At 43.7% G+C, this 21,564-nt stretch overlaps 2 protein-coding genes and 1 non-coding gene across 3 annotated transcripts; all 3 read left to right on the plus strand.

Annotated features, from left to right (window-relative positions):
* Positions 1–407: 407 nt before the first annotated feature.
* On the plus strand, positions 408–8,212 carry LOC134372046 (zinc finger and SCAN domain-containing protein 20-like). Its single transcript, XM_063089118.1, has 6 exons — positions 408–479; positions 2,037–2,111; positions 2,775–2,898; positions 5,033–5,394; positions 6,197–6,367; positions 7,915–8,212. The coding sequence occupies exons 2-4, from the start codon at positions 2,097–2,099 to the stop codon at positions 5,287–5,289; spliced, it is 396 nt and encodes a 131-aa protein (XP_062945188.1). The 5' UTR covers positions 408–479; positions 2,037–2,096; the 3' UTR covers positions 5,290–5,394; positions 6,197–6,367; positions 7,915–8,212.
* Positions 6,737–6,920, plus strand: LOC134374492 (U2 spliceosomal RNA). Its single transcript, XR_010023331.1, has one exon. It is a non-coding gene; the product is annotated as a U2 spliceosomal RNA (small nuclear RNA).
* On the plus strand, positions 8,005–8,682 carry LOC134372546 (gastrula zinc finger protein XlCGF49.1-like). The gene has a single exon (XM_063090006.1). The coding sequence runs from the start codon at positions 8,005–8,007 to the stop codon at positions 8,680–8,682; it is 678 nt and encodes a 225-aa protein (XP_062946076.1).
* The last annotated feature ends 12,882 nt before the right edge of the window (positions 8,683–21,564 follow it).

The following is a 21,564-nucleotide window of genomic DNA, read 5'->3' on the forward strand; positions in this document are numbered from 1 at the left end:
AGATAGCTTCCCAGTGAGGTGATGGAAAATTTTTGATCTTCAGAGTGCAGTTGTAAGGTTCTTCACTGAGCTGAACAATGGCTGTAGCTGTGGACAAACAAATCCAGGTTCCTCAAATACAGGAAGAGCTTCAAATAGTGAAACGGGAAGAAGGTTCCCACTGGGAGCAGGAAATTTCCCTTCAAGAAAATGACTCCGGACCAGAGACATCCTGCCAGAGCTTTTGGCATTTCCACTATAAAGAAGCATCAGGACCCTGGGAAGCCCTCATCCAACTCCAGAAGCTCTGTCGTCAGTGGCTGAGATCAGAGAAGTGTATGAAAGAGCAGATTCTGGAATTGCTAGTCCTGGAATAGTTCCTGACTGTCCTTCCCCAGGAGATCCAGATCTGGGTTAGACAACAGCATCCAGAGAGTGGAGAGGAAGCAGTGGCCCTGGTGGAAGACTTGCAGAAAAAACCTGGAAGACATGGGCTGCAGGTGAGATATAACAACATAGTTCTGAGTAGTTAAAATAGAGGAATGTGAGAGACAGAGCCACCTTGGGTTGCCAGCAGTGTGGGTGATGTTTATTTATTTATTTTTTCTTTGCTTTTTGTGTCAGACTGGATTTGCTTATTCCCTGTTCCTGGTAGCTGCAATTTTCCTTCCAATTTCAGACTGACTCTTCAGAGAATGCGGCTGCTCTGAGTGTTGGTCCTTGCCTTAAGAGAATTGCTTAAAATGGTTTGTGTGTACCGCTCTGATCAAGGAGGAGCTCATGTGACAGGGATCTGTTTTTGGAGAACAACTCTCATTCTTCAGCAGCCAGTAGGAAGCAAAGGGCTTCACTGATCTTTGTTGATGTTATTGAGCCTATTGCCAAATAGCTGAATTATTGGTTAGTCCTATGTGTTCTGCCTAGGGGTGGGCAGGGCAGGTAGGAGCAGCCCCAGGAGAGCTGGGGGCCTAGGTTGCAGTGGGCCTGGGTTCCAGGCCTTAACTCTATGAAATCTTCCACACATCTACATTCTTCACTGCTGCTACAGGGGTTTGCATAAGACTGGCTTTCTCTTTTGCTTCTTTGTGTCTTGGGATGTTTAAGTTTCAGTTCCTACAGAATTTTGACCACTTCCAGTCCTTGAATAGTGACAGGATGTGCTTTCAGAGGAGAAGGAACCCTGAGGATCAGTACTGAGTTCCCTAAACATCTATCCAAAGCAAGTGCAGACAGAATCCATGTGTCTGTTCCAGGCAGTAGTGAAGAGTTCACAGACAAAACCAGAGGAACAACTGAACCACAGCCCTAAAGTAGACCTTCCATCCTTCCACAAGAGCAGTAAGCAGCAGTGGTGTGGGGAGGAAGGAGGGAATCTTCTGTGGGGAGGGTACAGCAGTACCCTCTGAGTACAGAAAATTGGGCAGAGGGTACAATGCCCTTCCACTTGGAAGATGTGGCATGTGAACTGAAGCTGACCACATGAATCTGTAAGATCCTAAATAGGCACCTCCAAAGGGACCTCAGTTGGCATGTTTTATAAAACAACATAGGAGAGCCTGTGGCACCTCTCCTTATGTGAGTGAGAGATTACTGGTCCCAGTAGGTTATGGGTGGGGACAGATTTTAGGCGTGGTTGGTGGGAAAGACACAAGGTAGGGCTAAACTAAAGTGCAGTAATCCTTAAAACAGGTACATGTCCCCAAACCAATTCAGATGACTCAAGTGTGTTACCAGAACTGAAAAAACAAAATTATGAAACCCTGACAGTCAGTATCTGGATGGATATGGGAGGGAAAATCTAGAACTTTCATCTTAGAAATGTGTCATTTTGTTTTTTTGCCAACCCTCCTTTGATAGGACAAAGCAGATACTAACAGGAAGAGGAAAACTCTTCTGTTTTCGAATTCAGTTGGGCTAGTCCCCAAGAGGAGTTGAGAACCATATACGAGGGTATTTCAAAAAGTTCACAGAGAGATTCATGTTATCTTTTAATTATATTTTTCCACAAACTTTTTGAAGTACCTTCGTACTCTAATGTCTCCTTTCTCTTCCCCCAGCCCTGCCTGATTCTCAGGCTCTGGATCTTGCTGCATAGAAGAGCAGTGGTGATCGGGGTGATGAGCAGATCTCAGGTGAGCCAGACTTTTCTCTTACTCAGGTCACCTTTTACTACTTGAGTGGGTCTCTCTGCAACCAACTCTCTCAGCTCTCAGAAATCCCAAAAGAATTTTACCCAGTAAGGAGGCCCAGTAACTTTACAGATTTAGCTTCTAAAATTTCATCAGGCTGCAAAAGGTTGCCCAAATCTTCTTACTTATATAAGGCAGTGCCATGCTATGGTAGCAAGGGGTTGTATTAAAATTATTCTCTTTTTTGAAATTGTCAGATTATACTAATTTGTTTGTTTGCCTTAAAGGTACTGGTTACTTCTTTCACCCAATTTCTGGATCTTGCTGACATGGCATACAGTATTATACAGTGTGGAAAACAAAAACAAAACCAGAAAGCTTCAGAGTCAGACAGCCCTGAGTTCAAATCCTAGCTATACCGAGTACTAGCTATGTAACTTTGAACAAGTATGAGAAGCTTCCAGCACAGTGCATAGGTGTTCTGTAAATGTTAGCTTTTCTTCCTCTCCTCCTGTTGCCTCCTCCTGCTCCCATTATTGTATTTAAAAGCAAAGAGAACTCACTTTTTAGTTTTTTCTACATTTTGTCATTTGCCCTCTCACTCAGGAATTTAGAGGCATTTTGTCCCAAGGCAGTATGTTGAGTAGGGGTGTTATATTTCCTTAGGAGCTGGTGACATTTGGCGATGTGGCTGTGTATGTTTCCCAAGAGGCACAGAGGGAACCAGAACCTGGACAGAAGAACCACCTAGAAGTAACTCAACAGAATCCTGCAAATGGGATCTTGCTAGGTAAGAATGCCTTTTTCCTTTAGAGTCAAAGTTAGCTGTGGCGTTTCTGTAGTATTCCTTACTCCAGACCATTTTAGGGTTGAATTTTTCAAATCCATTTCTTCCCTCATTCCCACTTGAAAAAAAAAAAAAAAATAGAAATCCAATACCATAGTCATTGTCACCAAAGATGAGTTTCTTGAGCCCACAAAGGATGTTAGATTGAAAGCTCATTGTATTAGTCCATTTCTGTTGCTTATAACGAATACCTGAAACTGGGTAATTTAGGACTGGCCAGTTAGAGAGAGAGAGAGAGAGAGGAGAGAGAGAGAGAGAGAGGAGAGAGAGAGAGAGAGAGAGGAGAGAGGAGAGAAAGAAACTGGGTAATTTATAGAGGAATGAAATTTATTTCTTACAGTTTTGGAGGCTGGGTATACACAGCCTTTCTCAAAGTCTAGGAGGCGCATCTGGTGAGGGTCTTCTTCTGGGTGGCAATGAAGAATATCACATGGCAAGGAATGGGATGAGTGAGAGAGAGAGAACCTTTTCACCTGCCCTTCTTACAAAGTCATTGCTCCATGAATGGATCAGTCCATTCATGAGGGCACTGTCCTCATGATCCAATCACCTTTCAAAGGCCCCACCTTTCAAATACCATAATTAGATTTCCCACCCTCTTAACACTGTTACAAATGGGTGTCAAGTTTTCAATACAAACTTTTGGGGGACACATTTAACCCATGGCACTCATCTTAGGGAGATGGTCAGTTTAAGTGTGTGTCTGAATTTTATTTTTTACAAGATAGATGAACATGGATATATGGTTATAGACTTGGGCCTGAATTTTTTTCTTATTGTCCCCTCACAGTCCTTAATATTGTTTTCATTGAGTTTTCCCCCAAATCCCCCTAGGCTTTTTAAAAAAATTAATATCCTTCTTTCCTGGCATATAAAATCATTATGTCTTCTGTTTGTCTCCTTGCAAATAGATTTTCCAGTCCATAAACCCAGAGTGAGCCCCTGGGTGGAGTGGGAGGAAAAACCACAGAGGCCAGATTGTCAGTGCTCCAGAGAGAAGGAGCATGTGAGAGACTGCTCAGTGGGTGGGGGAAGAGTCAAGCCTGGCCAGATGCCAGTCTTGAGAAAAGCCAAGACCTGGGATGAGCTAGAGAGTGGCAGGACCTGGAGGATGAGAAAGTGGCAGGGGTGCACTGGGGCTATGAGGAAACCAAGATTTTTCTGGAAATTCTCAGTGAGTCCTGGTTTCATGAAAAACTCTGCACCTGCCATCGGAACTTCCAAGTGTACCAGATTGTGGCTAAGTGGCTGCAAACACGTGGCTTCCTACGGTTCCTGGAGCAGTGTTGCTATGGTTCTAGAACCTCCAGACCAACTACTGCAAAGCCAGGAGCACCCACATGCCAGGCTCCTGCTCCTTCTATGATGAGATGGATGCCCTGATGAGCCCCCAGGCCACCACCCCCATTCCAGAGGTGGCTGGGAGTCTACTTGGGCAGCATGATGCGGCACACAAAGAACTACACAGGTGCTGCTGGGAACAGGAGGAGGTGACGCTGGCTGAGGCAGTGTTAGAAGGTGGGTAAGGGAAGCAGGAGCGGAACCTGGGCTGCACAGCAGCATCTTTGGAAGAAGGGCACTCAGGAGCCCTGACAGAGGATTCTGAGGGGGAGGATCTGGGGGCTGAAGAAACTTCTGGAAGTCCTGGTATCCCAGCCCTGTTTCAGAGTGCTGTTGGTAAGATTTCATCATGAGCAAGATGGAAGGGTCCTAGCTGTTAACAGGGTTTGGAGAGGACCTCATCCCAACCAGTTCTCTCAGAGGTGTTGTATGGATTCAGGACATGTTGTAACAGTTTGGAAAGAGCAGAGAAAGATTATTTTTATATATGAATGGAAGAGCCCTTTGTTCATGTGGATAATCGAGAAAAAGGAAGAAGCATTATATAAGAATAATGTTTATAAGCTTAAAAATAAATACATACATATTGTTGGGTCAAGTCCTGTCAGAGAGGAGAAAAGCCCATTTGATATTCTGAGGAAATCACTAGAATGCTATGGTAGGGAGGTGGGGGTCTTCTGCTATCTTCATTACAAAAACCAGTGACATTGTCTTAACTGCTGTACCTTTCCCCCAGGTGTGCACTGGGGGTATGAAGAAACTAAAATTTTCCTGGGAATTCTTGGTGAGCCCTACATTCATGAGACACTTCGCACCTGCCATCAGAATCGCCAGGTGTGCCAGATCGTGGCTGAGCGGCTGTGGGAATGTGGTTTCCTGCGGACTCTGGAGCAGTGTCGCTACCGTTTCACGAACCTCCAGACCAACTACCACAAAGCCAGGAGCACCCACATGCCAGGCTCCTGCACCTTCTATGATGAGATGGATGCCTGATGAGTTCCTGGACCCTTTCTAACACCTTCAGTGCCTGAGAGGTGGCAGGAGGTCTTCCATGGAATAGAGGGAACGCCAAAGGGAACCAGGAGGCAGCACTGGAAGGTATGATAGGGGATGGTAATGAGACAGTAGAGTCCCAAGAGGAGACCAGGAGCCTTGGTCCCCAGACTTTGAGGGAAAATCCCAATGGTAAGCTCTGCTCCCCAGTGGACCTCAGAACAGTGGGAAGAAGTAGGGACCGTGAATCAGGACCCATGATTATTGTCCTGGCTCTGCCATCACTAATTTGTATCTGGAATGGCCTCATCATGAGGAAAATTGGTGACTTTTTTGGGAGAACTGTTTACCTGCTATCCTCAAATGTTGCTTAACATAACCTCCTATGGAACCAGTAGTCCAGGTGGCTCACAAAGATCGTTTTGAGGATCTGGCTCTGCTCTATAGCACAGGAGTCTCCCTGCCTGCTTTTAGTGACAATATTATAGAAACAGAGGAGAGAAAGGTTAGCGTTTCTTAAGGTTTCAGTTGTTTGTTTTCATCTAAAATACTCCATAGATGTGAACTTTGCCAATGTTGTATACAACAGTCTATGACTTAAAGCTTTTCTGTTCTTAGGAAAGCTGGTTAAGCACCCTGACCTTCCATTTTATTATCTGTAAAATGGACATTGTGATAGTATCTACCTGGGCTGCTATGAGTATTCTAACACATTATTAGCACTCAGCAAATGTTGGTTTTCATTATCATCATCATTATATGTATTAAAATAGATAAGTACATTGTCCTATACTCCTCAAAGGAGTAAAAAGAGGAAAATTTCCTGAGTCATTAACTAAACTTTTTCATCTGCAAACTAGACTTCTCTGGGAGGTGCTTCCATTCTCATTTCACCTCCCACTTCCAGATATAAGAACGGAAAGTGAATTACAGGAGAACTCCATGTCCCTTCTTGCTTTGCCTTGAGTAGGACTTCCAGTTTCCCAGCCAGATGGGGTCTCAAGGCTGGAGACAAGCGAAGAGCTTTGGAATGGCAATCTCCAGGACTTCAGGGAGATTTGGAAAACTTCCTGTGCAGGTAGGAAATGAGTGGAAGCTAGTATTCCACCAACAAAGAAGCCAGCCCTGGAATTCTGAGCACAGACAAGCCAGCACCAGCAAGGGCTGGGAGAGGAACTCAGGCACTTGGCATTCCTGGTTTATGGTTCTGTGGTGCTAAAACTGCAGGAGTTGGGAGAACAGAGAAGCAGGTGGCACCCAGGAAAGCCTGTTCTAAGTTTGAACCTTAATTACCTTCGAAAATGGTATAACCAAAGTAGGAGCATTTATGATTTTTCTCTTAAATTTCTATCTGAATTTTAACTACAGTTAACTATCAGTCAAGCATCACTTAACCAGGTTAATAGAAAAAGTGAGCATGGAAAACCTCAAATTAAAACTTCAGTCAATCACTTCTCAGCCTTTTGGCTGAGATCAGGTGTTGTATCTGCTCTTAGCAGTTAAATGTCTGACATGCCCTCTATTTGAGGATGCAGGATTAAGTAGATTTTTAGTACAAGGAGGTGAAGTATGGAGCTTGCTCTATCCACTCCACACAGTCATCTGGTGCTGCCTCCTTGGGAGTAGCTATCAGTTGCCAATGGAGCAAGCTCTCACTCTGTCTCCTTGCTTCCAAATCCCACTTACTATTTTGTCCTCAGATAAGAGGGTGTATCAGCTATTACACTGATGAGTACAGAGACTAAAAAAGCCAAAGAAACACACACAAAAAAAATACAGTCCACCTTAGATTATTGGACGAATGCATTTTGTCCCTCCCTGGTGGGGCTCAATCATTTTGTTAGAATTTTGGGAGATCTGATAAATAGTACTCTTCTTCCCCCACCCAGATTCTGGACCAGTCTAAGAGTTTGACAGTGAGATCACAATGACAGCTTTATAATTGTGGGAACATTGGAAAATGCAACTTAGGTGTTTGACCACAGTAGTTAATACTGAACCCCAGAGTTGAGCAGATGTCCTCCACCCTCTCATGCCCCCCAGGCCACAGGCAGTACTGGATAGCCCCAGGCCTCACCCTACAGGTATAGAGCCTCTGCTGCTGGTCTTCTAAGCCTCGTGTGCCCAGGTCCTCGTTAATCAAAGTCGTCATTCCTCCCACATGTAAATAAGGGGATGGAGTAAGACCAGGAGAATTATTCTAGGGAATGTCCCTCCACCTGGAGGGCAGTATCAAGAAGAGAAAAGTGGCCTTTTTGTGCTGATTGCTCGTCCATAGTGGGTGGGCCAAGAAGAGGAGCCAGGATTGGGGCAGAGCCTCTGAGGAGGGGGCAGCTGCTCTGGCTAAAGAGGAATGGGCCTAGAGCCTGCCTACGTATTTTCCCCAGCCTCTCTCCATATGACCTTCTTGTTTAGAAGCTGGGGAAGTGCAAGCCTGCTGGTCTTAACCATGGTTCAGCTGTATTCCAGTTTTTTTGTTCCTGGTTAATGGACAGTTGACTATGTCCTATCTGTCACCATAAATAACTTGCTTTTAAGTGTCCAGTGAGGACTTCTTTCACATTGTTTTCATTATTCTGAATTCAGAAAATAGGTTACATATGCAGTTTCATTTTATTATTTCAGATCTTGAAACAAAGACAGAATGAGGAGAATTCAAGCCAGGATATTTCAGAGGAAGTAGAACTATCCGGGGCATTATTAGAAAGACCCAAAATGGATGTTTCTCAATACCTTAATTGGAAAAAAGACTGGGAAAGTGAATGTGGGGCAGAAAAGCAGTGGGAAATATCCCTGGAAAATGGACAAGAGTCACTGTCTCCTGCAGAAAGAGACTTAGGTAAATTCATAGGTCCTCAGGGAACCTATGGAGGAGAAAAATCCAATATGTGCTCTGAATGTGGAAAAAATTTCAGCCAGAGCTCACACCTACCTGTCCACAGATTAGCCCACATTGGAGAAAAGAAACCTTATAAATGTGGCCATTGTGGGAAAAGCTTTGGGCAAAGCTCACATCTGGATTGCCATCAGAGAATCCACACTGGAGAGAAGCCCTGCAAATGCCCCGAATGTGGGAAAGGCTTCAGTGATCATTCTAACCTCACAGCACACTACAGAATCCACATAGGAGAAAAACCCTATAAATGTGAAGAGTACTGGAAAAGCTTCAACCAGAGCTCAAGCTGCCTTATGCACCAGAGAATCTATACAGGAGAGAAACCCCATAAGTGTAGTGAGTGTGGAAAAAGTTTCACCAGTAGCTCACACTTCAGTGCACACTGGCAAACACACATTGGTGAAGAACCCTACCAGTGCTCTGAGTGTGGGAAAAAGTTCAGTAAGAGGTCCCCTCATCAGCCATCAGAGGATCCACACAGGGGAGAAGCCCTATGAATGTCTCGAATGTGGGGAAAGTTTCAGTGACTGCTCAAACCTCATCACCCACCGGCAAATTCACACTAGAGAGAGACCATATAAATGCAGGGAATGTGGAAAAAGCCTCAGTCAGAGCTCAAGCCTCATTATACACTAGAGAATCCACACAGGAGAAAAACCCTATGAATGTAGTGAATGTGGGGGACAATTCAACAGTAGTTCACATTTTAGTGCACATTGGAGAACCCATGTGGGAGAGAGACTAAATGTTCTCCAAGATGTAGGAGATATGTCTTTAAAGCATCATGTTTGAGGGGCCGGCCTGTGGCTCACTTGGGAGAGTGCGGTGCTGATAACACCAAGGCCACGGGTTCAGATCCCTATATGGGGATGGCCAGTTAGCTCACTTCAGAGAGCGTGGTGCTGACAACACCAAGTTAAGGGTTAAGATCCCCTTACCAGTCATCTTTAAAAAAAAAAAAAAAAAAGCATCAAGTTTGAAAACACTAGGGAATCAATCCCCAAAAAAGGGTTTGTCTTGTTCTTGATTCTATACATGTTACCCACATGAGATGGAGTGAGAGAATTTAGATCCCAGTCCGACAGACCTTATTCTGTTTCTATCACTAAATGCTCACTTGGTTTATGAAATACAACTCAGGGCTTTCTTATCCATGCCATTGAAATGGAAGCTAATTTCCAGAGAATTCAGAGACTACTTCTGAATTTGACTGTGTCACCATCTCAGTGTGTCTTCATTGTAATTCTGTGCCTTAATTTTAACAGCTTGATAAAAGGAGGATGAGATTCTTGTCCCTGAGGCCCTCCCTCAAGGATGGCGAAGGCTCTTGTCCTCCTGCACTGATGGTGTTAGTGATGGTTGGGTCAGTGGCTCACCTGTGGAGCTGTTTCTTCTCAGCACTGGGCAGCTAGACAAGGGTTTATTAACTAAATACATTTTTAAAGATCTTCCGTTTTTCTCCCTGTGGGAAGATGGGCCCAGGACATATTTACATTTTCCCACATTCCTTTTCTTGGGATTTACATGGAGTGACTTGAGAGGAAAGCCCTCTGTTGTATTATCTGGATGAGGGAAAGGGAGAAAAGTTCAGTGCTAGTGATTGGCTTCTAACCCATAACCTACTCTTCCTCTCAACGTATTAGGTTGAACCATATGAGATTGACATTTTTGATCTACAAAACCAGCAATTTCATGATCAACCGAAATAGAATTAATTTCTGCATGGAAGAATTGCTCCAAATGGCCAACGGGGCTGCTGTAGAGACTTATAGCTCATACTGTACCCTAAAAATGTGAGAGTGGGTCTGGAAGATTGTGAACTAGGTTAACGAAGTGGGTAAAGCCTTTTCTGTTTGTAAATATGTCTAGAGCAATAACTAAGAATCATGGCATTGACTAAGAAGTCTCCTAGTCAGAGGATTTACCTCTATATCACCTGCTTCTGACAAGCCCATTAGTTCCTGCTTGTGCTTGGGTTCCCCTCCTCAGGACTGGGGTCTTCAGATCCTGGGGGAGGCCATGTATACGCCAACAGGCAGGGTCCCGTAGATTTGGGCTTCTCAATAAAAGCAGGACAGACTCCCTGGAAGGACTCTGATGTACAGAACAGTTGGGGGCGTGGAAATAAAGGGGACACAGTTTCTTCCTCTTAAAACACATGGGACCTTCAAAAAGTTCATGGGAAGATTCATATTATCTTTTAATTCAATTTTTCCATGAACTTTTTGAAGTACCCTCATAGTTCCCTTTATGTATTTGATTTTCAAATGTTTTTCCACAACGTTCTAGAAATCCATTAATTATAAACAAAGCACAGTCTACACATACTCACATTACGATTGTACCTAATTAGATTTATAAAATACAATTATTAAGTAATGAGTCTTTTTTTTAAAACATAACTTATCCACATAAAATTTGTCTGTCAAAAGAAGTCACTTTGATGGGCTGTGGATTTAACGTTGCCATTATTCAAGACACTCTGAGTTTTTCTTTTAGAATTGTCTTCAAACCACCTTAGAAGCCTCACATCCATGTATTTCCAGCATGTAGACTAGTTAGTGTCTCGCACATGGAAAGGGCTTAATAAATGCTGACAGAATGAACACCTTGTTCATTTAGCTTGGTCTCTGTCTTATCCATGAGACTTTGCTCTGCTGAATTTCTGCTTTCAAAAACAATCCCTTCAAGGGATGTCAATTCGCTGCCATTGAGGAGACTTTTCAAAGAGCTTATTGTTGGAGACAGTTTTCAAACAGGTATTCCAGAAATTTGAGTTTAGACTTTCTTGCAAGGCCAGGAAATAAATCTGATATGGATTGTTTTAAATCATTTTACTCTTTCAATGAGAAATTATTATTATTTTTATTTTATTTTATTTTATTTTTTATTTTATTTTATTTTATTTTTTTTAACCTGAGGTAGCTCTACATTATAAAAAGACTTTGGAAATAACCAGATTCCCTTTTGGAAACTTGCCATCATGCTTTTTTGAAATGGAATGAGAAGATTCAAATTTAATATCCATACAATTTCATCTCATGTATTTTTCCCCTTGGTGAAATAATGGAAAAATTAAACTGGCATTTTTATTTCATAAAGTATTATGTACTGTAAATATTTCATAAGTATTTTACAATCCTTAGAGCAATAGCAATATGACATGCTAAAATTTGTTTTAAATAACGTTTGCTGATATTTCTCCTAAATGGGATACTTATAACAGTGAGTTAAATTGTGGTTTCATAGATACATAGAGATGTTTCCCAGTGCATCAAAATTAATATGATGATTTTTTCATAGTGTCCTAATTTTGATTTGAAATTGCAGTCATCCATTATCTTGCTCAGAAGTGTTTGATTTACCTTTTTGTCTGCCACTGTACACAGATGAGCTCTGGAGGCTCTTATTTTTAACTCAGTTCAAACTCACAGTCATGGCTTCAAAGTATCTGAACATCGATGGCTTTTGAAAGGTGTTTACTTGGAAATCCCTCAAGATAAAAATGATAATGAAAGCTACTTTGGGGAATGTATGAAATTTACTTATTATAAAAGTTGAAAGAGATGATACATTTAATTAATCAAATTATGCACTTCAAAATTTTTATTGAAGAACTCATAGCAGCAATATTAGTTCTCATTCTCATTTACAGATAGCAGGAAACTCTGTAGTTGGATATCAGGGCACTAATCTTGCTAGCCAAAGCTGATGCAAGTATATTAACCCATTAAATAAATCCCAAGTGAATTCTGTGAGTGGCATGGTCAAAGGGAGAGGTGTTTTTATCAAATTTATCATTAGACTCTAAGCTCCAGGTTAGAGACTTATGTGAGACTGATATCTGAGAAGAAGGTAATAGGCCACGATGGGGACCTGCATATACTTCTGTCAGGTCGGTGGTGAGCATGACCCGGGCTTCCCAGCTGATTCACCCCGAGCAGGGGCCTCCTACTACCTGCTTCTCATAACTCTGCTCCACCCCCAGGGAACATGGCTTTTCTCCCTTTACTCCCCTCCAGGGCTCTGGCTTTCTAGTCTCTTTAGTACAGCTCTGCCAGTCCTCCAGTCAAGAACTTGAAGTGAGGCTGGCCGGTTAGCTCAGCTGGTTAGAACACGGCATTGTAACACCAAGATGAAGGGTTTGGATCCTTATATCCACCAGCTGCAAAAAACGCCCCCCCCAAAAACCTCAGAGTTAAAATAGTAACAGCTTATGGTTACCCAATGTTCATGATGTGTCAGGCCCTCATCTGCAGGTCTCATTTAGACATGTCAGCCACTCCATGAGATGGTACCATGATTAGGCCCATTTTACAAAGGAAAACTGAACACGGAGTTGGGACTTGGTCCCTGATTTCTCTGGCTCCAAGCCAGTGTCTTAATCACTATGTTCTATCAACCTCCCAACTGTGCAAACTCTGCTGGGAGTCACAGCTTATGTGGGGTTTAAGCTCTAAAGTCAGGAAATGAGTGTGTATGGGAGGGTATTTCAAAAAGTTTTGGGCCGAGCCCATGGCGCACTTGGGAGAGTGCGGGCGCTGGGAAAAAGTTTGTGAGTCAATTCTCTCCTTGAGTAAAAAAAAAAATCATATGCATTTATACACACGCACACATAGAATTAAAAGATGTAAGTGGGAAAAATACACTGTCTTTCCTCTACACTCTTATTCAGCAACAAGCAACATGGAAGACTGACTTCTGACTTCTGTGACCATATGTGTGGGGATTTCTGCCAGTAATTCCACAGTGGACACCAGCTGGGTGTCCTCTAATTCTGACACTATCTATCTGGAGATAGTGTCCAATCCCAAAGGTTGAGGGCTCAGACCCCAAGACCATCCCCCACTTCAGATGCCAGTCTCAAGCCCAGGCCTCTGGAATTTCTGACCAACCAGCTGTAAATCAGGGTTCCCACAACCCCTCCTTGGGTTCCGTGAGTTTACTAGAGCAGCTCACAGAACTCAGGGAAACGTACTTACGTTTACCGGTTTATTGTAAAGGATATTACAAAGGATACAGATGAAGACACACACAGGGCGAGGTATGGGGGAAGGGCATGGAGCTTCCATGCCCTCCCCAGGTGCGCCACCCTCCAGAAACCTCCACGAGTTCAATCATCCGGAAGCTCTCTGAACCCTGTGCTCTTGGCATTCTATGGCAGCTTTGTTACATTGGCATCATTGATTAAATCAATAGCCACTGGTGACCTTCAGTTTCTTTCCTCTCCCCTCCTCAAAGGTTGGGACTGAAAGTCCCACTTTGGTCTTTCTTGTGACCAGCCCCTATGCTGCCTGTCATCACTGGCATACGAAGACTCTGAAGATTTTGAAAATCACTTTGGAGATTCTAAGGGATGGGATGTTTTTTTGGCAGCTGGCCAGTACTGGGATCTGAACCCATGACCTTGGAGTTACAAGGCTGGCTCTAACCAACTGAGCCAACCGGCTAGCCCTGGAAATTCTAAGGATTTTAGGAGTTGTATTATTAGGAGACAGGGATGAAGACCAAAGATATATTTTCACAATATCACAAAAGATAGTATGAATCTTTCCATTAACTTTTTGAAGATCCTTCATAGACAAAATCACTCTTATTAATCCCTTCCATGGCCTATAAAGTAAGGGACAATGTCTCTCAGGACTGAGATGCATACTGCTGAAAGCCCAAGGGATCAAAACCAGGCAGCAGGATCCTGTCTCCGCTGACTGCTCAGGGCCAAGTGTCCCTGGCTGGAATGGCCAGCTGGTCCATTTAACTGATGTGACTCTCTCCTTCGAATAGACCACATCACCTCTCTCTGTCCCATGCTCTCATCTAAAAAACAAGGAGGTTGTTGAACTGTCACTCCTGATTCTGAGGTCAGATTTTCCAAGCACATCGCCATCATTAAAAACTTTCAATCCTGGCAGCAGGCCCAGGGCCTAACCCTGACATCATAAGACCTAGAGTCACATGCTCTAACACAGATCTAAATATTAAAAGTTAAAAACCAAGCTAACAAACTGTCAAATTCTCATCCTCCTACTTTGACAAATATATCTTATGATGATGCAGAAGGCCAGGTTTTTTTTTTTAAGTTTAAAATTCGTTTGTTTTAACAAGGTTCAGAGTTCAATTCCTGTACTGGCCAGCCGCCAAAAGTAGAAAAAAGAAGAAAAAAAAAAAAAAGATGTTTTCAGTATATTCATAAAATTGTGCAGTCATTACCACTATCTAATTCCAGAACATTTCATCACCCCAGAAAGAAGCAGTCACTCACCGTTCTCATATCCTAGCATCCTCATGCCTGGCACACAGTGATGCTCAGTAAGTGCCAGCTGAGAGAACCAGAGCCTACAGCGTCTCCTCCTCCTCCCACAGCTGTGGGAAACACCTGCTTCCTTCCCTCCTAACCGCCAGTCACTGGACCATTCGTAATAACCAGTCACAGAGACCACACATGACAGTGACTGTCCATGTTTCATTCAATCATTCAACCATGTTGTGCGTGCTGTCTGTTTCAGGCTGCTGGTTTCTTTCTTACCTTTGCTCTTCTCTCCACATCCCCCCGATCTCCGTGACCTGGCTTCTTCCATGGACCCTTGTTCCTGCTCCCCAGAAACCCAGCCTTACACATAGTGGAGCTAGCCTTGGCACTAACTTCAGCCCTTAAACCCTCATCCCAGTGGATGGATGTCCATCCGTGGGTCAGATGTCCATTCCTGGTCCGACTGGCTGTGGCCAGGTGGGGACGGCTACCTCTTTTGGAGAACTTGTGTGAGCGGGAGGAGGCAGTTCCAAAGAAAAGGACTTCGGCTGAACCCCTAGAGATGTGGCTTTTAAGAATATCCCTTATTCCCCTGGACATGCCTCAACACGCCCCGCCCCTGGTGACATCCTCCTTTAACTTCACGCATTCTGTTCTGGAACACATCCTTCTGAGTACACGCATGTGCAAGAGATGCCTCGAATTGAATCACCTCTACGTTGCTGGATTTCTTGCTTCCTCCTCTTCTGTCCTCTCCAAATTGCTGTTTAGTATTTCTCTTATATTACCTTGAATTTTTGTGTGGACTCTTAAATTAGTTTCTGTCATTCCAGTGCCACTGAGTCTCCTCTCTCTGCCTGCAGGGAACTGGATGGACCCTGTGCCAATGTCAATGTGGATAGCTGATTGCCTTTGGATCCCTTTAGGGATTCTCTGGGACATCATTCTAGAATTGCTGAAAGAAACCCATTAGTTTCTTCTTGTGGAATATGTAGACCCTCAAAGAAGCATTTTGGAAATTTGGGGGTGGGAGAGAATCTGTGGTTGTCACAAAAATTGGGGGTACAAGTGGCATAGGGTGGCAGGGGCTATATGGATGTAGTCTAAGTTTTGAGACAGTCCTGCACTAGAAACGTCCTGCTGGACAAGCACGGAGGGCAGTGATTCTCAGTGTGGTCCACAGACTAGCAGCATCAGCGTCACCTGAGAACTGATTAGAAACGCAAATTCTCAGGCTCCACCCCCAAACCTGTGGTGACTTTATAAAGTGGCAACTTGCTAAGCAGAACCACATTCCCCAGAATCCACTTCCTTCTGTCTTTCCAGGTTGAGGGGCCACAAGAGACATTTTTGAGGGATATTTGGGGGGTGGAAGTAAAGCAGTAGCCATTTTGTGTTTATGCTCGGTCCAGGGGACAGATGCACCGGTAGCTCACACACGTTGTCACTTGTTGGCCTACTCCACCTTCAGCTTCTCCAACTCCTAGGCCAGCGAATGTGTGGCTCCATGACTAAGGGAGTTACTGCCCCAATTCTGGAGACAGCTAGTCCTTGCTCTCCCCACTCTACTGTGTCTTCCCTTCCCAGCTGCCTGCCCCGTGGGCCTCGAGCTCCGGCCTCCGCCATGAAGACAGTGACTTACAGACTGCCGCCTGCTCCTGCAGCTGGACCAGATCCTAGTACCTAAGCTAAAGTCGAATCCTTGTACCGAGTCCCTGTGCGTGTGTGTGTGTGCGTGTGTGTGCGCGCGCGCGTGTGTGAAATATCCCCTAGTGGTTCTGCTTCTCTCACTGAACCCTGACTAATGCACCTACTGGGTCAGAAACTCTGGGAGTGGAGCCCAGCAATCTGTGTTTTTACTGGCCTTCTAGGTCATTCTGATGCACAGTAATGTTTGAGAAACACTGATATAGGGAAAAACCTTTTTACAATTATGTGACCCAAGTTTTCGCATACACACAATGGTTAGGTTTGGCCTAAACGTTTCTTCAGACATAGTGAACTACCTTGATGTGCCGACTGGAACCTACTCTCGTAACAAGCAGCCGAGTCTCAGCCAGCTGCAAGCAGCCAACCGTTCTGTACCTCGCTTCCATTTTCTGTATGTCACTTCCCTTTTTCTGTCTATAAATTTTAACTGACCATGTGGCAGCGGTGGAGTTGCTCTGAATCTGTTCTGACTCTGGGGGCTGCCCGATTAGCCAATAGTTCTTTGCTCAAATTAAACACTGTTAAATTTAATTTGACTAAAGTTTTTCTTTTGACACAACGAAAAGTTTGCACAGGTTTAATATTCCTAAATTCCAGAAACACAACCACTTTGTAAAATTAGGGAAAATAGTACATTATTTTGTTCAAAAGTTTACAAAGCATCGTTCACCATTTCAGAAAAATCATGTCATTGACCCTCGGTGCTTGAGTCACTCATACAGCATAACTGTCAGTCTGCAAGGGCAGCTATCCTGCTCTTGATGATTTTACATACAGTGCAAGACTTTGATAACATCATATGTAAAGGTATGAACATTTATATATTGACATGCACTTTTTTTTTTTTTTTTTACTGGTAAGGGGACCTTAACCCTTGACTTGGTGTTGTCAGCAGCACCACGCTCTCCCAAGTGAGCCATGGGCTGGCCCTGCTCTTTTATATTTTAGTCCCTTGTATTTTCTGAGATTTTATTTTGAAATTACGTTTATAAATAATATTTCCTATAAAATTTTATTTCAGCGGTGTTCAAAATATTGATTATAAAAGGAATGTTGAGGCTGATAGGATTGAAGGCCACTGTCTAATATTCATCACTGAGCTTGAATGAGCTGGGTGTGTGTGGATGTGTGTATGTGTCTGAGTTTCTATGTCACACACTATGTCACACACGGTTTCTTGGCCAAGTTTTTGTATTATGATTGTAATACTTTCATAAAACGAGTTGGTTAGCTTTCCAGATTTTTTTTTTAATGAAGTAGTCTCTACAGTATGTGAATTTGCTGTTCAAAAACTTATCCACAAAAGTCTCACCCCCAATATCCATTTTGATGCTACTCCTTGAAATTTTTTCTTTTTTGAGTACCGGATAATTCAGATTTTCTACTTAAAAGAATAATTTATAATAATTTAGTTCCCAAATTAATTTATAATTGTGTACATTATTCTCTTATAATTCTTATTTCCTAGATCCAGTGTGATATATCCTTGTTCTATTTTCTGTATCGTTTTTTTTTCCTTTTTCTTGGCTAATTGTAGAGATTTGAATGTGGTGCCAGTCATTTATCTATTTGTCCTCAGTCAGATCCTTTCTGGGTCCTTCCCTGCTGTTTTGTGTTGCAGAGTGCTGACTCCTGCTCACTACATTTCCCAGCCTCCCTTGCCAATGAGCTCCAGGTAGGTTTGGCCAATGGCACTGGGAGGACATTGGAGGGTGGAAGGAGAGGTCGAGGGATTTCTCCTCCTCTGTCTGTACTTGCTGCAGTCTTCAGCTGTCTCCTCTGCAGTTCCAGCACCTACTAGGTACCACCGTCCGCCCCATGGTCCCAGCTCTAGCCAGGCAGGCAGGACAACTGTGCTCACAGTTCCCACTAGGAGGCCTCCTCCTGGGCGCTGGCCACACCCACCCACCAGTTCCTTCTGTTCCTTGTGTCAACTTCCTGAAGTTGCTCATCTCTTAGTGCCTCACCTTCTTCCCTGGCTTCCTCTTTCTGAGAACTCGTAACTAAATTTCCTCAACTGAATTACCTGTAAGGCTTGTCTTCCTGACCAGACCATGACTGACAGATACATGTTTATGAATATTTTTCAGCAAAGCAGCTTTTAAATCCATGCATCAATTTTACTGTTTCCTAAACTACTCATTTCTGCTTTTACTTAGTGAAATATTATAGTTTAGTCAGTGGCATGCTGGTAATCCAGCTCTCTGGGGGAAAAAAAGCCCTGTTTGTAGATTTGCCAACTTCTGAGGTGTAAATGAAACTGAGCCCCAGTAGGGATTTCTCTTTCCTCCCTATGCTCATTTACACAGCTTCTGTATGCTTAAGGGTTATGAATCAGAGCTGAGTCTCCCTCCCGTCCTTCCGCTTTCCTAAGTGACCTTTTTGAACAAAGGCATTCCAAAGAAAGGCCAGGCTGGTTATTAACCTACATTTTTTTTTTGGCAGCTGGCCATTACAGGGAACCGAACCATCAGTGTTACAAGGCTTCGCTCTAACCAGCTGAGGTAACTGGCCAGCCTACTTATACTCTTGCTTAGAGAAGATTGTGTTAGGCATGCACATTAGTCAAGGTTCTGAGTCAGGTACCTAAAACCTCCAGTAAGGCTCGGCTAAGGTTATTGTCTTTGAGTTCCCCCCTGCCCCAAGAAGTAAGGACTCCAGCCCTGAAATGATATCAGGGATCTGAGGCTCCCCAGATCACCGGCCACTGACCCCCTGAACCCTGTTCATAATGGGAGCCTGACCTCTGACTCAAGCCATGTGCTTCCTCCTCTCCCCAATCACTTCCTCGCACATATCTGCATTCCTTTTTTTCTCTTTAAAAAGCTTAAACTTAAGGGGAGGCAGGGTGACATTGCTCCTCTGCTCATTCTCCCAGCTGTAATAAATCCTTCCCAGCTCTAAGTTTTGTCTCTCTGACTCTTGGCATAACAAGCAACTGAACTCAATTAGATCTTTTGGGCTTGGTTACATAAATATTTCCACCATGGCTGATTTCAAGCTACCAATGGGACATCTCTGAACACAGAGTTGGAAGAGATCTACAGAAGAAAATTCCAGAAAATGGTAAGAATGATCACATATTGAAATTAAAATTTTTAAATTACACATCTCCAAAAGGTAACATTCTATCAACTTAACTGTTAATCAATCAAGAAATTCACTTCATGGAGGTCCAGTTAAGATGGCAGAATAGATGGTCTCTAGCGTCACTCTCTCCCACAAAGCAACCAATTTACAACTATTAAAAAGCAACGACTGCCAAGCTGGGGCTGCTGGAGTTCAAGGGAAGAGGAGGAGAGACCTACAGAGTGCACGAAGGCAGGAGAAGCCACAATGAGAGAAAGAAAGGATCACTCCCACCACTTCAAATCCCAGCCCCTTCTAGGCAGGAGCTGGTGACACACAGAGCAAGAACTGGCAAAAGCCACAGTTGTGCCCTTCAGATGAAGTTGCTTGAAGGTGGCAGGGGAGAGGAGAGCCTTGGTGGCCCCCAGGCCAGCAAGACAACTAACAATGCTCCCATGGACCTACATAGAGGCAAGGGGCCACAGACAACAGAAAAAAGGAGCCACTCAGAGGCTGTGAGTTATCGCATGGGACCAGCACACAGCCTTCCCCATTGGCAGTGTTTGGAGTGCGGGCAGTGGGGGAGACGGACCCATAGGGGGAACACTGGAGCACAGCATGGACAGCTGATCTGGACCCCAATCAGTGCAGGACAACTCAGTGGTGACTGGTCAGGAATACAGAACTGCAGGGGTTGCAGCTTGCTGAAAAGTCTCAAGCCCAGACCAGAGGTTCCACACGACCCAGGTGTACCAGACCCTACAAGACCTGGAAGAACATACAAGGTCAACAGTTAAAACCCGAGCTCCATGAAAAGCTTTCCCCAGAGAATTAGCAGCAAAGCAGCAATTTAGCTCAACTACAGGGCTCAAGTGCTTGTCCCCCCATTTTAGAAGTAAGCAAAGGATAACAAATTAGTTCCAGTGCAGAATTTAAGTGGTAGGAACAGCAAATAATCCAATACAGAACTGAAGGAAAAAATAAAATACCTACAGACCAGGGACAAAGTTTGATATTAACTAGTAAAGGCCTCATGTCACCAAAGAACACCTATAAAACCTAAAAGGACTGGAAGCCCCCTGGGCTCCCAAGCCAGGGTAGAGGGAGGGCCAGGGGCTTCAGCCATGCCCCCAACATCTGCAACCAGCCCAGGGATGACCATCAAGCCACCACAAGAAGTGCCCTTGGCTACCAAGCTGGGGAAGTGGGGGACTGAGGGCTTCGGTCATGCCACTCTGACATCTGCAACCACCCCAGCGGCAACCACTGAACCACTGCTGGAAGTCCCCTGGTCTCCCGTGCAGGAATGCAGGGGGTGCCTCGCAGGGGGTGCCTCAGGCCTCAACCATGACTCCCTCCTTCCTCCTTCTCCCACCCTATTTCCTTCTCCCTTCCCCGCTCCCCATCTCCCCCAACTGTTCTGCAACATCTTAGAATGAAAAAAAAAAAAAACTTAAAAAAAAAAAAAAGAAGAAATTCACTTCAATTTGAGATTTGTTAGGTTTTATTCACTTCAAAATAATTCTCAAGTGCTACTATGGACTGAACCATGTCCCCCCCAAATTCATGTTGAAGCCTCAACCCCCAGTGTAACTGTTTGAAGATAGGGCCTTTGGAGGTAATTAAAGTTAAGTGAGGGCAAAAGGGTTGGCCCCTAATCCAACAGGATTGGTGGATTTATAAGAAGAGGAAGAGAGAGATCTCTCCTGCTCTCCCTCCACCAGCAAGCACAAAGAAAAGGTCACACGAGCACACAGCAAGATGGTGGCAGCCTACAAGCCAAGAGAAGAGGCCCTAGGATAAAACGTACCTTGCCAGCACCTTTACTGTGGACTTCCCAGCCCCCAGAACTGTGAGCAGTAAATTTCTGTTGTTTAAGCAATCCAGTCTGTGGTATTTTGTCACAGCAGCCTGAGCTGAGGAATACATCAAGTATGCCCAATTGATAGCCAAAAACTCAGAGCCCACCCATAATGGTTACAGAATTTCTGTTTGAGGTGATGAAAAAGTTTTAGAAATATATAATGGCGATGGTTGTGTAACGCTGAATTTAATAATGAAGTAATGCCACTGAATTGTATATTTTAAAATGGTTAATATGGTAATTTTGTCATATATTTTACTACAAATTTGAAAAATTAATAATGTAATATACCAAAAACCATTGAATTGTATACTTTAAATGAGTGAATTATATGGTATGTGACTTATATCTCAATAGAGCTATTTTAAAATCAAAGCCCAAATTGTGACTCATCATCAAAAATTTCAAAAGCAAAATTACTGAAAATCCTTCAATAAATGCTACAAACTACAAAGAAATTGTATATATATGGGCCCTCAAAAAGAA

This window comes from Cynocephalus volans, chromosome 3 (assembly GCF_027409185.1).
Source record: "Cynocephalus volans isolate mCynVol1 chromosome 3, mCynVol1.pri, whole genome shotgun sequence".
NCBI classification, from domain to species: Eukaryota; Metazoa; Chordata; class Mammalia; order Dermoptera; family Cynocephalidae; genus Cynocephalus; species Cynocephalus volans.

Bases quoted from the DNA above. Each gene is read 5' to 3' on its own strand.
- LOC134372546 (XM_063090006.1), top strand. From the start codon at position 8,005: ATGGATGTTTCTCAATACCTTAATTGGAAAAAAGACTGGGAAAGTGAA.
- LOC134372046 (XM_063089118.1), top strand. The intron at 2,899-5,032 runs GTAAGAATGCCT...CCTTTCCCCCAG, and splicing joins TGCAAATGGGATCTTGCTAG to GTGTGCACTGGGGGTATGAA.